This window comes from Mycotypha africana, assembly GCF_025528875.1.
Source record: "Mycotypha africana strain NRRL 2978 chromosome Unknown BDF20scaffold_2, whole genome shotgun sequence".
Taxonomy (NCBI): domain Eukaryota; kingdom Fungi; phylum Mucoromycota; class Mucoromycetes; order Mucorales; family Mycotyphaceae; genus Mycotypha; species Mycotypha africana.
The window spans coordinates 1,966,827-1,980,364 of NW_026515726.1; the positions used below are offsets into that span (position 1 = coordinate 1,966,827).

General features: G+C 39.7%; 5 protein-coding genes across 5 annotated transcripts; 4 read left to right on the plus strand and 1 right to left on the minus strand.

Annotated features, from left to right (window-relative positions):
• Positions 1-871: 871 nt before the first annotated feature.
• BDF20DRAFT_813877 (B-cell receptor-associated protein 31-like-domain-containing protein) lies at positions 872-2,128 on the plus strand (the record flags this gene model as incomplete). The annotated part of the gene is made up of 8 exons (XM_053076920.1): positions 872-916; positions 993-1,016; positions 1,104-1,163; positions 1,250-1,287; positions 1,387-1,409; positions 1,483-1,633; positions 1,742-1,817; positions 1,892-2,128. The coding sequence occupies 8 exons, from the start codon at positions 872-874 to the stop codon at positions 2,126-2,128; spliced, it is 654 nt and encodes a 217-aa protein (XP_052939354.1).
• A 1,139-nt stretch (positions 2,129-3,267) lies between these two features.
• BDF20DRAFT_904818 (Alpha/Beta hydrolase protein) lies at positions 3,268-4,880 on the plus strand (the record flags this gene model as incomplete). Its single annotated transcript, XM_053083083.1, has 5 exons — positions 3,268-3,281; positions 3,383-3,848; positions 3,916-4,317; positions 4,447-4,779; positions 4,836-4,880. 5 exons carry the CDS (start codon positions 3,268-3,270, stop codon positions 4,878-4,880), a joined length of 1,260 nt encoding a protein of 419 aa, XP_052939355.1.
• A 1,604-nt stretch (positions 4,881-6,484) lies between these two features.
• On the plus strand, positions 6,485-7,783 carry BDF20DRAFT_832874 (uncharacterized protein; the record flags this gene model as incomplete). The annotated part of the gene is made up of 2 exons (XM_053078582.1): positions 6,485-7,565; positions 7,665-7,783. The coding sequence occupies 2 exons, from the start codon at positions 6,485-6,487 to the stop codon at positions 7,781-7,783; spliced, it is 1,200 nt and encodes a 399-aa protein (XP_052939356.1).
• A 1,114-nt stretch (positions 7,784-8,897) lies between these two features.
• BDF20DRAFT_853264 (UDP-glucose/GDP-mannose dehydrogenase family, NAD binding domain-containing protein) lies at positions 8,898-10,918 on the plus strand. Its single transcript, XM_053080124.1, has 4 exons — positions 8,898-9,075; positions 9,167-9,440; positions 9,575-9,917; positions 10,129-10,918. Exons 1-4 carry the CDS (start codon positions 9,018-9,020, stop codon positions 10,873-10,875), a joined length of 1,422 nt encoding a protein of 473 aa, XP_052939357.1. The 5' UTR covers positions 8,898-9,017; the 3' UTR covers positions 10,876-10,918.
• Positions 10,919-11,124: 206 nt separating this feature from the next.
• On the minus strand, positions 11,125-13,526 carry BDF20DRAFT_853270 (uncharacterized protein). The gene is made up of 4 exons (XM_053080125.1): positions 13,070-13,526; positions 12,932-12,956; positions 12,308-12,823; positions 11,125-12,211 (listed from the first exon to the last, which is right to left on the minus strand). The coding sequence occupies exons 1-4, from the start codon at positions 13,277-13,279 to the stop codon at positions 11,208-11,210; spliced, it is 1,755 nt and encodes a 584-aa protein (XP_052939358.1). The 5' UTR covers positions 13,280-13,526; the 3' UTR covers positions 11,125-11,207.
• Between the last annotated feature and the right edge of the window lie 12 nt (positions 13,527-13,538).

Consider the following 13,538-nt stretch of genomic DNA (forward strand, 5'->3'; position numbering starts at 1 on the left):
CCGGTGTTTAAGCAGAGAATGACCATATCCCATGCAATTCATACTCTATATCAAATTATTGATCCTTATTTCGCCACCATCACGGCATGTGTTTTCTAATTGTAAAAGTTACACATGACAAAAAAAAACAACAATGACGACAAAGCTACGTTTCAGCTATAACTGGTACTTCATTCTATGAATAATTCAACTCCATGGCAATTCTGGCAGAGAATTTTGGATATTCCGCTGAATCATACTACGAATGCAAAAGTTCAAACCACAGAAGGATGAGACGTTCGTTTGATCGAGCAGCTCATGAGAAAGAAACACAGCTACTGTTTCGTATAGTAACTGTTGTCTGAGCGGATGGAGCATGAGACCCCTCTTGTTATTAAGTTTGTTAACACGGTATGAACTTTTTCAAATAGAATAGAGCCATTATTGTGAGGTTAGAGAAAGTTCGTTCAGGAAGTTGGAGCAGTCCGGCTGTAAGCTGAAAGATGATCTGTAATATTACTTTTTCTTTTTTCATATGTCGCCGGTGATTGGGTAGCCAATCTGGTCAGTGCTCGTTTCTTTGTTTGTTATCTTAAATGTCCAGGTTGCAAGCATTGCATCAACTCTGCCCAATGAATAATGCATAGCAAGCGTTTCAAGAATTTCGCTGTGTCTTCAAAAAGTATCACATAGCCTGTTGAATGAGCCACAGTGCATATTACTGAGTTTCAACAAAAGAAACAACAATAGTAAAATGCACAACAAAAAAGACAAAAAAGGTTCAAAAAAGCAGAATGATTTATCAAAAAACAGAGCCCCAAGGAAACTATCTCTCTTTTTTCTCTTTTTTTTCGTTCTCCTCAACGCATATAGTTAAAAGATAGATAAAAATATGGCTATCTATTACGAGTTGACTTTTGGTATCTTGGTGGTTGAGGTGAGTCAGGGACACAACGAAGAACGAGATTGAAATGTTTTTATTAAATTCTAATGACACGCTTCCATCTGAACAGATGGTCGCCTTTGGCCTCTTAGTTGTAAGTCATCTACAGTTGTCTTTTATTGTTTTGCATCCAAACATTCAATCATATCCTATATCATTGTTTGATTTATCAAAATTTTAGCTACCCTTACCTACACGTTGGAGATTCACCATGCTGAAATTCGCCTCCACATCGTTTATTGTAAGTGAAATTACTTGTTCGTATATATGAAGTAGGCTAGCGATTAATGATTGCTGCGGACACATTTTTATTTATGACTTTCTCAGATGGGCAAAGCACTCTATTTATTAAAAATAATTTTCGGGTAAGGATATCATGCACAGAAGAAGTTCCTGAAATGAGGAATATATTATGTGTGATTAACCTGCATACTATTGCTTACGCTGTCTTTTGACACATGCAGCTTTATTTTCGTACTTTTTATCGGTAAAATCAAGCACTTTGAGGCAGCAGATTCAAAATAAGCTTTTTCTAATATGTAATTTCCTAAATCTTATAGATACCATCAACCGTCTTCAACGTATTGAGGCTGAAATTGAAAGTGATAAAGCGCGTAACCATGATTACAGCTATGACACAAACCTCAAGGCGAAGAGATTTTATGCTCAACGCAACCTATACCTCACTGGTTTCACACTTTTCTTGTCTTTGTAAGTGATCCGAGATACTGTCACGAAGCCAGCAGTGATAAGCAGCAACAAAGTTAATAATCATATCTTTCATTCCCTTTTTTTTTCCTTTCTTTTTTGGTGTTTTAGGATTTTGGATAGAACAAGCGCTCTTGTTTTCGAATTGGTTCAACGTAAGCAAGAATTAAAGGAAGTTAGAATTAAGGTAAGACGAAAGATGTTGACATGAACTGCTGTTTCATTTAAGCTAACTGTTTTGCTGACCTGTGTTTTCGATAGTCCGCTGAAGCAACCACAAGTCAAAGGAATTTTGTTGATATGGAAGACGATTACAAAAAGAAGATTGATAGTTTGAACGTTCAAATCAAGGAATTGAAGCGTCAACAACTTGACTACAATACTTTAAAAAAGCAAGCTGACCAACAATCAAAGGAATACAACAGATTAGCTGATGAACATAATGCTTTAGAGAAGAAGAAGAGTGGCACTATTGATGAAGTGAAGAAGGACATTTGAAGATTTCTATTTTTACAAAATTAATCAGCATTGAAACAGATCACTCATAATCACAGCAGTTTAACTGAATAATAAAAAAAAAAAAAAAAAAAAAAAAAAAAAATACATTTTTATTGATATCTTGGTAGTTGGATCTTGATTAGAGTGGGTTTGATCCTTCCATGCATTAGAGTATTTTTAGTTAGTATTTAGTAATAACATGGCTGCTTGACTTTGGTTCAGGTCATATTTGTTGTATCCATATAGTTAAAGACGGAATTTCGGTCACCTAAAGCTACTTTATTAAGGAACGTCAATGATGAAAGCGCATTCTCACTCTTGATGAAAGCAGGCTACATGGTTATGACCTTCATTGACCTGAAGCTGCCCATAGCCGCACAGAGTTGCCCTTCATTGTATCTTAGTCAATGTCCGGCAACAGGGTAGGGCTCTGTATTTACTCTTCATCCTATCGAAAGACATCACTATGCCTCGTATGTTAGGATAGACCAGACACCCCCCCCCCTTTCCTTCTCCCCTCCTCTCACTTACAAAAGCTCCACTTGTAAAGGCTTTGGTCATCGTTCTATCACCACATCAGTGACGGGCACAAAACCAATGTTCACCCGTAGTCGGCGAACCTATTGTTCGGGGAGTGAGAGGTAGAGAGAGGTCTCAAATTTCCACTTCAGAATATGGTTATAAAAGAAAAAATAAGGCTACTATTTGAAAATTTAAAACTCTACCTAATTGTTCACATCATTGTTTCCCTGTCTCTCTCCCTCTCTCTCTCTTTCTTCTTTTCTTATAACCTTTTCGAAACAACGTAGCCACGTTTAGTTTATATTTAATCCACATCGCCACCATTAGAGACCCATGTTTATACGACCGTTAATATCGCTACCAAGCTTTGTGTTCACTTTGGTGTTCTTTGGTTTTGAGTCGATCGTACGATTCATTGTCAGTTTGACACCCAAGTTCATCATTGTCGGGATCGATTCTGTTATTCGAATGTAACAATAAAGCAGTATTTTCAAATAATGCCCACGCCATAGTTTGATATAATGTTTATCAACTATTCTAGGTTATTTCCAAAATTATACAAGTCGTATAAAGAACCAAGAGTGAGTCCTCTAGAATTTGCTTCCAGCTTTGAAGAAATGATAAATTATTGGTATTACATAAAGATTATAATTACAGAAAGCCAAAAAAAAAAAAAACTGATCTTAAAAATTATCTTAACTCCCTCATCCATCTTACCTATTTACGAAATAGGAACTATGACCATGAGGAACACTATGTAAGAACGAGAGACGGTTACTTGTTATGCTTACATCGACTCAAATACAGCCGCTTAGAAAGCGGACATTGTCAGCAGCCACCACAGTATCAGCGTTTCGACAGCCATCCATTTGAAGATAGAATACAAGAGAAAGGAGCCAGCATTACAGATAACCTTCATCAATGTCGTAAGAACACTCGTCGTCATGGATACAAAGGCAAGCCGGTCGTCTTGCTGTGGCATGGTCTGACGCTGACATCAGAGGTTTGGATTTCCAATATTGAGGAACAGAGAAATCTGGCTCTCTATTTGGTTGAGAGAGGATACGATGTGTGGATGGGCAATGCACGTGGCAATAAATATAGTCAATCGCATCTGACAAAGAATCCCAAGGACGGAGCCTTCTGGGAATTCTCTATTAATGAATTTGCTATGATTGATCTACCAGATACTGTGAATGTAAGTGATGATAAGCTTGAGAAAAATCTTTATCATTAAGTAACGTCGAGTCCGTTTGGTACTGTAGTGTATTTTGAAAAAGACAGGCGCCCCTCATTTGACGTATATCGGATTTTCTCAAGGCACAGCTCAAGCTTTTGGTGGTCTCTCCATTAATCCTGATTTAAACGAAAAGATCAATTTATTCATTGCGTTGGCACCCGCGGCCACGCCTAAGGGTTTTTCGTCGACTGTTCTTGATGGCTTAATCAAAGCCGCGCCTTCTCTTATCTACGGTTTATTAGGTCGCAAAATCTTCTTAAAATCAGTTCTTTTCTGGCAAAGGATCATCAGTCCACCTTTATTTGTTAAATTGATTGATGGAGCAGTCAGCTTTTTGTTTGGTTGGCATTGTCAGAATATGACAGAAGCTCAGAAATTAGTTAGTTATCAACACCTGTTTAGCACAACCAGTGTCAAATCCATCGTTGTAAGTTTAGCTATTTCTACTACCAAGGGGAAAAGGGAGGGAGGAGGCGGTTGCTGTCTCAGTAGTAGTGTCAACTTGACTAATGCGCCACTGTCTTTTTTTCCTTTTTTTGATTGCGGTGATAAAAAGCATTGGTTTCAAATCATCAGTACTGGACGTTTTCAAATGTACGATGAGACACCTAGTCTGCTACCGTACAGTACTGTAAACACTGTCATTGACCATTTACCGGCCAGATTCCCTACGAGACAGATCACAACACCGATTGCTGTCTTTTACGGATCGAACGACACGCTGGTTGATTTCGACATTCTTCAAAACGACTTGCCACCTTTAGTTTATGTTAAAAATGTGCATGGTTACGAGCATATGGACTTTTTGTGGGCTAAGGGATTGGAACGAAAAGTGTACCCTGACATTATCAAGTTGCTCGAACATTTCAACCCAAAGAAGAACGACATGGTTGAAAAAGACAACAGGGAAGAAAGCATAGTCACGTCAGATGACACTAAAAAGAGGCAACTGCAGGAACAGCGATTGAAAGAGTTGGTAGAGTACTTTGATCTTGATCACACTCATATACCAGAAAACGTAAAGTTGGAAGAAATAACCACGTCCAATAAACAAATAAATTAAGAGGATGCGCTGGGCGGTTGGACAAACGTGGGTTTTTGTTGTTTTCCGTTGAGGAAGAGTGGATAATGTGTTCTTTTTACCTTACTTCCTTGCGTGGATGTTGTACGCATGCATGTGTCCATTACTTCTCAAGGTATATATACTAATATTCTGCTTCTTATCGGGGCTGGCTCGCTTCTTACGCTAAAATATTCCCCCCCGTGTCGAGGCTGATTCCTTCAGAGAAACGAGACAGTAAGTGAGCTCTCTCTGTATAAAAAAAGAGATCTAATTAACCAAGTTGCAGTCCATGAGGGTGTGCTAATTACCTGATCAAAAGAAAGGCTCATTTTACTCTATTAAGAAAGAACGCTTACAAAAATGGATGAGAACGAGTCAATGAAGAATTACGTCGACGTAGACAGCTGTGGCCATAGAAAAAAACACTATTTCATGCAGATCTATCAGCAATGGTCGTGATGGGATGATCGATTAATTCTGCACACCGCCTACCGAGGACCGAAGGACTAACAAACGACTCTCTTGATTGTTTGGTTTATTAATTTTTTTGATGAGGTTCTTATTAGTCAAGCCCACCATTTGAACGGAAAGAGGCAGACTCTTATTCTGCTGCTATTTTTTTAACGTCGTTAGCTTTTTAATAAAATGATCTTTGTAATCAAATGCATTATATTTGATTGTATGAACAGTATATTGATTTCAAACAATCTAAAACTAATGGTAAAGACGGGTCCTCTGTTTTTGACTTTTTTTTTCCCTCTTAACTCTACTTATCACCAGTTATCCATTTAAAGGCGCTTAAAAATTGATATTTAGTGGTTTTGCATTAGCCAAAAGTGAAATCAAACAGTGAGCAGTTTTTTATTTTATTTTTCTGATTTTAGAGTAAAATACTGTCGTTTTCTTTTTTATACATGCATTTATTGGTGTTTATTTGATAAAAGCTTAATCAAATGATATCAGTAAAAGAAAAGCAAACCCTATCATCGTTTTGAATGCTGCTGTCTCGTTCAAAACCATTTTCATTGCACTCAAAAGCAATACATGAAAACCTAGTTGAAACGGTTGGTTCGTTTTTCAATCAGCAGATTCCATCCGGGGGGAAAGTCACGCTTCCACCACTTGATTTGGATCAGTTCCTGAAAAAGCATAGTGTTTTTATGTGAACGCAGAGCATCATTGTCGTACACATAGAACGCACAAGAAAAGAGATTTGCATAGTTTTGGATTCTTACCCTCACATATACACACACCGTCCTGGGCACTGATTGCAAAAACTACGGAAACCATGGATAACCTAGTGCCCATTTTCGCAAACTCTTCTCTCCCACTCTCTTACTTTTTTATTTTTCTTTTCCTTTGTTTTCTACTTGGTATCGTCTTTTATTGGACGTTTTAGATCTATCACTAGGAAAGCTTTTACAAAAAGCCTCTCAGTTGTACTAAAACGATGGAAGCTTCTCTCACACCGCACCGTTCTAAAGATAGAAGCAAAGAGAAAAAGAGTCGACATTCCATCACTTTTCGAATAATGGCAAGAATGACAGATTTTGGGAGAGCTGCTTTTAGAAAAACTTTAAAGCATTCATCTTCCAATAGCCAAAGTGTGGTTGGTGTGGTAGATCCAACTATGCTGCGAACGGACCACCCTCTCCATCAGACGAGTGATAGCAACAACAACAACAACAATAACAATAACAGTAGTAGAAATATCAAACACCGACATCAACTGAATCAGTATCATCACGATCAACAACAAGGCCTGTACCACGGCTCAAACATCACTACCAACGTCACCGAGTTGAATAAAAATTATACATGTATTTCTACTCCTTGTACTGATGATGATGCTGCTGCTACTGCTGCTGCTAGTGTTGTTTTTCCTCTAGATGGCAGGTTTGCTCAAGCTCGATCCACACCGATTATTTATTCCAACTCAACCCAGTTGACTAGTTCCTTTACTCAAAGTAGTTCTTCGTCATCTGCAAGCTCCTTGCCTAGCTTGAGTAAAAGAATGGCTGATGATGATGATGATGATGATGATGATGATGAACAGCAACGGTATCTTCCCACAAGATCAGCCATAACGACAACAGTGGCGGTAGAAGAAAAGGATGAAGGCCGATCTATTTGTTCCGCTCATTCATATCCAGCAGTAGTAGCAGCAGCAGCAGCAACCGTGGCAGCTAGAAACACCCAAACTTCAGAGCTCATGAGGTCCGACGCATTGACGCCGCAGGGTGGTTACTGCTCATCATCATCATCTAAGCGAAACCCGACATTCCATTTTAGTACGACCCCCACCTCTGCTCACGTTGAGAGAGGCATCCTACCACCCCTTTCTGATGCTTTACCCTACCAGCCTTCTTATTTTTCAATACAGCGATTTTACAGCAAGAAAAGATGGCAACAGAGTAGCTTAAAGAAAAACCATGCACAGGAACCTTCGCTTTTTGCGATGGCCACCCCTCAGTCAAGCAGATGGACAACCTCTTTTTTCTTTCGCAAAAGAAACCCAAGTAGTCCTAAGAACGTTCTTGCGACAGATAGTTATAATGACGAAACGGATAGGATAGTGCCATGTGACGGTGACGGCGGTAACAACCCTATGAGTAGTAGTAGTAGTAGTAGTAGTAGTAGCCATAGTGTGAAAAGTGCACCTAGTAGCGGTCAATCATGGAGACAAAAGCGAATTCAAATCATGATGAAAGAACAGCAATTCCCTGATTTTGAAACAAGGGCGTTTTGTGAGGTTTGCGAGAAATATACGCCAACAAGGATTCGGTATCGAAATGGAGTTATGGTGTGGCTCATGGCATTTATCATGTAAGCAACAATAAAATTTTTCTTCTTTTCTCTTGGCGTTTGCTGATGGTTTTTTTTTTCACCTTGTATTCTACTAGGTTGCTGTGTACAGTCGTCTTGTTTTGGTTACCATTCTATGTGAAGTACTTTAAAGGTTCGTTTTGTAGGGCTGTCAGTCATTGATGTCTGCACTCTGGGCACCGAGTGTACTAACAAGATTTTGACAGATGTAGCACATTTCTGCCCGGGTTGTGGTCGTTGTCTTGGTGTGCTTCACAGAGTGTAACACAAACAATATTACGATTCATTAAATTTACAATGGGCGATCCAGTCTCTTTTTTTGCCTTTTGTTAAGAACAACGATCCTACACTGGTTGACACGTTCCCGGTAACTTTAAAGAAGATACCAAAGCTGGATCCAATGCAACACGAAGCCTATTAGCGCCATCTAAGATGATTCCTTTTCATTTAACAAAGGCGGGACTCAATAAAAGAGAAATAAAAATGTACATGTACCTACGTCAAAAATGTATTTACACAAAAAAAGAAAAATACAGTTCGTGTCTTAAACCACGTTTTAGCTTACAAAAAAGCTCCCAAATAGTCATAAAAAAAAAGGAAAAACCATGACTCTAAAACCCTACGAAAAAAACCATGTGGACGAAAATGCTTTCATCTGATGGCTGTCAATTACTGCAACAAGAACGACAAACAAACAAACAAACAAACAAGCTTTATCTCATTGCTATTTACACTGCATTGAAATATGGAAAAAAAAAAGTAACAAAACAGCAACACAGACACACACACACACGTTATGGATCCCCCAATTTTATTAAATTGAAACCAGATTCAAACCAGTCTTTTTGCCACACAAAACTCACCCAAACCGCTCTTTTAAAAGGAAAGCCCAAAAAAGCGGCTGTCTTTATTTTTTTGCTCAGTTTCTATGGAAAAATTAAAAATAGAAATAAAAAAAAAAAAAAAAGATCTTCAGTCTAGTCAACAAAAGTGGGGCTATGAAAGCTCTTGTTGGAAACGGAGAATTTTTGTTATAGTCAATGAAACCGCTATTTTACGCCAATCAAAGGAGAGTGCCTTCAATTATTTTATTTAAGGTGGTTGTTAAGTTTTTCGAGCTTTTTTCTTTATTTTTTACAAACCTTTTTTTTTTTTTTTTTGTTCTTCTTTTTTCTGCTTATTTATTTTATTTTACTCTTTGTTTGTTTGCATTCTCTCCTTTTGAAAAGCCTTCAAAAATGGTCTCTGAAATGGTCTCTGTTAGAAATATCTGTTGTGTAGGTGCCGGTTATGTCGGTAAAGTAGTTCATTGTAGAGAGTACACACACAATTATCATTCGATTCAGTGAAGCCAACCTTTTGTTTTTTCGTGTCATTTTTTTTGTAGGTGGACCCACTGCTGCTGTCATCGCTTACAAGTGTCATCATATCAAGGTTACTATCTGTGATTTAAACCAAGCTCGTATTGATGCTTGGAATTCTGACAAGCTCCCTATTTACGAACCCGGTCTAGAAGAAGTAGTCTTTGATCGTCGTGGCAAGAATTTGTTTTTCAGTACCGATATTGATACTGCCATCAACGAAGCTGATTTGATCTTTGTCTCTGTCAATACTCCTACCAAGAAGGCTGGTTTGGGTGCTGGTAAGGCAGCTGATCTTGCGTAAAGTATCATTCTATCTTTTTATTTTGAGGGGGCCAGCGGTTGATTCTAGAAAAAAAAAAGAAAAAAGAAAGGGGGCGTCAAAAATGTATGTTTACATATCTTCTCACCCTTTCGTTTTCATCTGTTCTCAGTTATATCGAAAAGGCAACTCGTCGTATTGCTGAAGTAGCCAAGAGCTCCAAGATTGTGGTGGAAAAGTCCACTGTTCCTTGTCGCACGGCCGAGAGCATGCGTACTATCCTCGAAGCCAACTCTACTGAAAAGGTCCGCTTCGATATCTTGTCCAACCCCGAATTCTTGGCTGAAGGTACCGCCATTAACGATCTCTTCCACCCTGATCGTGTCTTGATTGGTGCTCTCCAAACACCTGAAGGCATTGCTGCTCAAAGAGCTTTGGCTGAAGTCTATGAGAACTGGGTTCCTGCTGATCGTGTCATTACCACCAACCTTTGGTCTTCCGAACTCTCCAAGTTGGTAAGTATATATATATATATCTATGATGAAGAGAGAGAGAGAGAGAGAGAGAGAGAGTGAGTGAGTGAGTGTGGGCGGAGGAGGAGAACGAAGCGGGGACTACTCCTCTGGAGTGAGAGTGGGAGCGGGGAGAATGGAGCTTCAATATGAACCCTCGTTTTTTAACAACGCATCTTGTGTGTCTATGTATGTGTGTGTGTATATAAATTAGGCTGCCAATGCTCTCTTGGCCCAACGTATCTCTTCCATTAACGCTTTATCTGCTGTTTGTGAAGCGACAGGTGCTGATGTCGATGAAGTGGCTTATGCCGTCGGTCGTGATAGCCGTATCGGTCCTAAATTCTTAAAGGCCTCGGTGGGTTTCGGTGGTTCTTGTTTCCAAAAGGACATTCTCAACTTGGTGTATCTGTCTCAATCACTCAACCTGCCCGAAGTAGCTGAATACTGGAACCAGGTCTATCTCTTGAACGAATACCAAAAGAAGCGTTTCGTCAAAAAGATCATCTCTACCCTCTTCAATACCATCACCCACAAGCGCATTGCCGTTCTTGGTTTTGCCTTCAAGAAGGATACCGGTGATACCCGTGAATCTGCAGCCATCACATTGATCAAAGATTTTATCCAAGAAAACGCCCACGTGGCTGTTTACGATCCCAAGGTCGAACACGAACAAATGTACATGGATCTCTCCGACAACCTCCCTGATACCCGTAAGAACGTTGAAGAACACCTTACTATCTGTGCCGATGCTTATGAAGCTGCCAAGGATGCGGATGCTGTCATTATCGTGACTGAATGGGACGAATTCAAGACACTCGATTACCAAAGAATCTATGACAACATGCACAAGCCTGCTTTCTTGTTTGATGGTCGTTTGATGTTGAACGCTGAAGAACTTCGTAAGATTGGTTTCAAGGTTCACACCATTGGTAAGAATGAACTCGCCGGTACTGCTTAATTTATTTTATCATGGACTCTCTCTCTCTCTCTCTCTTTCTCTCTCCTACAACAACATGATGTCTTGTTTGAGAGGAAAACAAAAAAAAAGAAAAAAGAAAAACCATACAAAGGATGGTTTTTTTTTTTTTTATTTTTTATTTTGTTTTTCAAAGAAATACATTCTATACAACTTTTTCTTTCATTTTTTTTTTTTTTCTTTTTTGTATTGCATTTTCTCATTTAAAAAAAAAATAAAAGAAAGGAAACTTTTTTTTTTTTTTTTTTTTTTTTTTTTTTTTTTTTGTAGACTTGATACCTGCTTTCTTCCAAGTTCTATATTACAGTTTTTTTTTAATCTTTTTTCTTATGTAGGCTGTCTATGAGATGCTTTTCTAATGCCTCTTGTTTGTCTTTAGACCATGGTACATGTATATTTAGCTGTTCGCATGAGGCGAGACCCTTTTTCACCACATATTCAGCACTGGCCACACAACCTTCCAGAAGGGGTATGCCTCTCCAGCAATAAGAGCCAACGAACCAAAGACCTTGGTTTCCTTGACATGCTGCTAATTGGACGTCCTCGTCGTCCTCGCTCGACGTTTCTCTCTTTGTCGGTGAGGGGGCAAAAGTGAAGAGTTTCTGTAATGCCTTTTTCGATTCCAGCGTCACGGTAGCTCTTTCGAACCACGCGATGGAAAGTACTTTGGAAGGGTCTACAGCAACACAAGGATTGGTGGTTTGCATCAACAAGCCCTCACTCTCCTTGTCCTCCTGCGCTTGACGAGCGGCCGGCAAGGAAAGAGGGGTTGGATGTGTATAGTTGAGGATATGGGTGGCCATGGTGGTTTCGTGAGGAAAAGGCACGATCAAGCGTTTATCCATCGTATGCGTCTTGACGGTTTTGTCGACCATGGCTAAATTCAAAGCCTTCCAATGAGAAGGGTTGGAGGGTAAAACGCGTGTATCGGTATGGTTGATGACCAAAGCGGTATTATAAACAAACGTCTTTAACATGTTGATTTGTTCAAGGACGGGTTCTATGGCCACGGACGTAGCCGTTTGTTGTTGTTGTGGTGGTGGTGGTGGTTGCTGCTGACGGAGGACGTCCACCAGGCCCTCCAGGAGACGGAGCGACTGATTGCCTTGGGTTGCAAAAATAATATGATCAATAGGATAGGTGTTGTGGTGTTGGTCTATCAAAAGGAAACGATGGTTGGGATCTGGGTTGGCTTGGATGGATGTGATTTCTGTAGCGAGATGAACGTGCTTTAACGGCGCTGACATAGCGCGTACCACTTGTTGCACACCGCCTGCACACACATAAGAGGCTTGGTTCAATCCCATGGCCATGTATTCTATGGACCCATGACGGGAAAATGGAGGATGGCGTTAGTCCATGATCGGCAATGCCCACCTATTTTTTTTTTTTTTTTTTTTTTTCTCTGCTTTACCGAGAATCTCAGAAGCTGGATAGTTGAGCATGGATGAATAAGTACTGGTACACACGGCAGCAAAGAGCGGCACAAAGACCTGATGAGAGAAATAAGGATGAATGCGATATTTTATGAAAAATTGTCCTAGTGTCATATTGCAGATGGGATGCTCTGGGTTTTTGAAATGTCCTCGGTACTGCATCCATAGAGCAATACACATCAGCCATAGATAGGAGTAAGCGACGACAAACGATCGCCACATGTATTTCAGGAGGTCGAGCAGGAGGGTCGCGAGGGAGGGAGACCTGGAGGAGGAGATCAGGTCGAAATGGCCGACTGTTCGCGCACCACTGTACACGAGGTAGGATTCGTTTTTCGTTTCTCTATCTGTTGCTGTTGCTGCCTGTGTCTCTCCTTCCAATGTCTGTTTGAACGCGTGGTATTTTTTGATACGATACCATCCAAAATCAAATTTTGCTTCTTTTGCTGGAATTTCCAAATGCTTGTAAAGTCTAAATAAATGTGAATAATAGCCTAAAAAAGGGAGCATGAGCCAACTTGGAAATTTTTTTTTTCTCCTTTCTGGTCTCAAGTGGTACAAGCCTCCGATGAACACACAAACAAATGATCAAGCCCATTTACCAGACATAAAGGACCGCATGGGGACCTACATGCATTGTGAATGAATGAAAACAGGGAAAACATTGAGCAAAACTGAACCAAAAAACCAAGGGTACGCCCTCCAAACCCCAAAATGAAGAAAAGGATGGGCTGGCTTACATCAATTCTAAACTTTTTCTTTTCATGGCCGACAGAAACGGAAGCTGCATCCATGCCCAACGTTGAGCTTTTCTCAAAGAGATGTACATGAATCTGTTGATGCTCATGGTTGTTTTTTTCTAATAAATAAGCTGCTGTAAGACCTGCAAGACCTGATCCTATCACTGCAACATTGAGCTGCTTCTCTGAGGCAGCAGCAGGAGAAGGCATGGCTAAACCGAGTATAAACTATGAAAAAAAGAAAAAAAAGAAAATAGCTATTTTTTTGCCCCTCCCCCTTCTTCTTATACCTTTTTTGCAAGTAATGTGATGAATTAGGGGCGTTTTGAAAGCAGAATCGATCAAACTAACTCAATCATCCAATGATAATGCATGAGTGAGTGACGTTGCCTGTTTTGTAATCCTTTTTCTTGCAGCGGGGATTCGATTTTTTGAAATGACTACGCTCTCTTTTTGCTTTTTCTTTTTT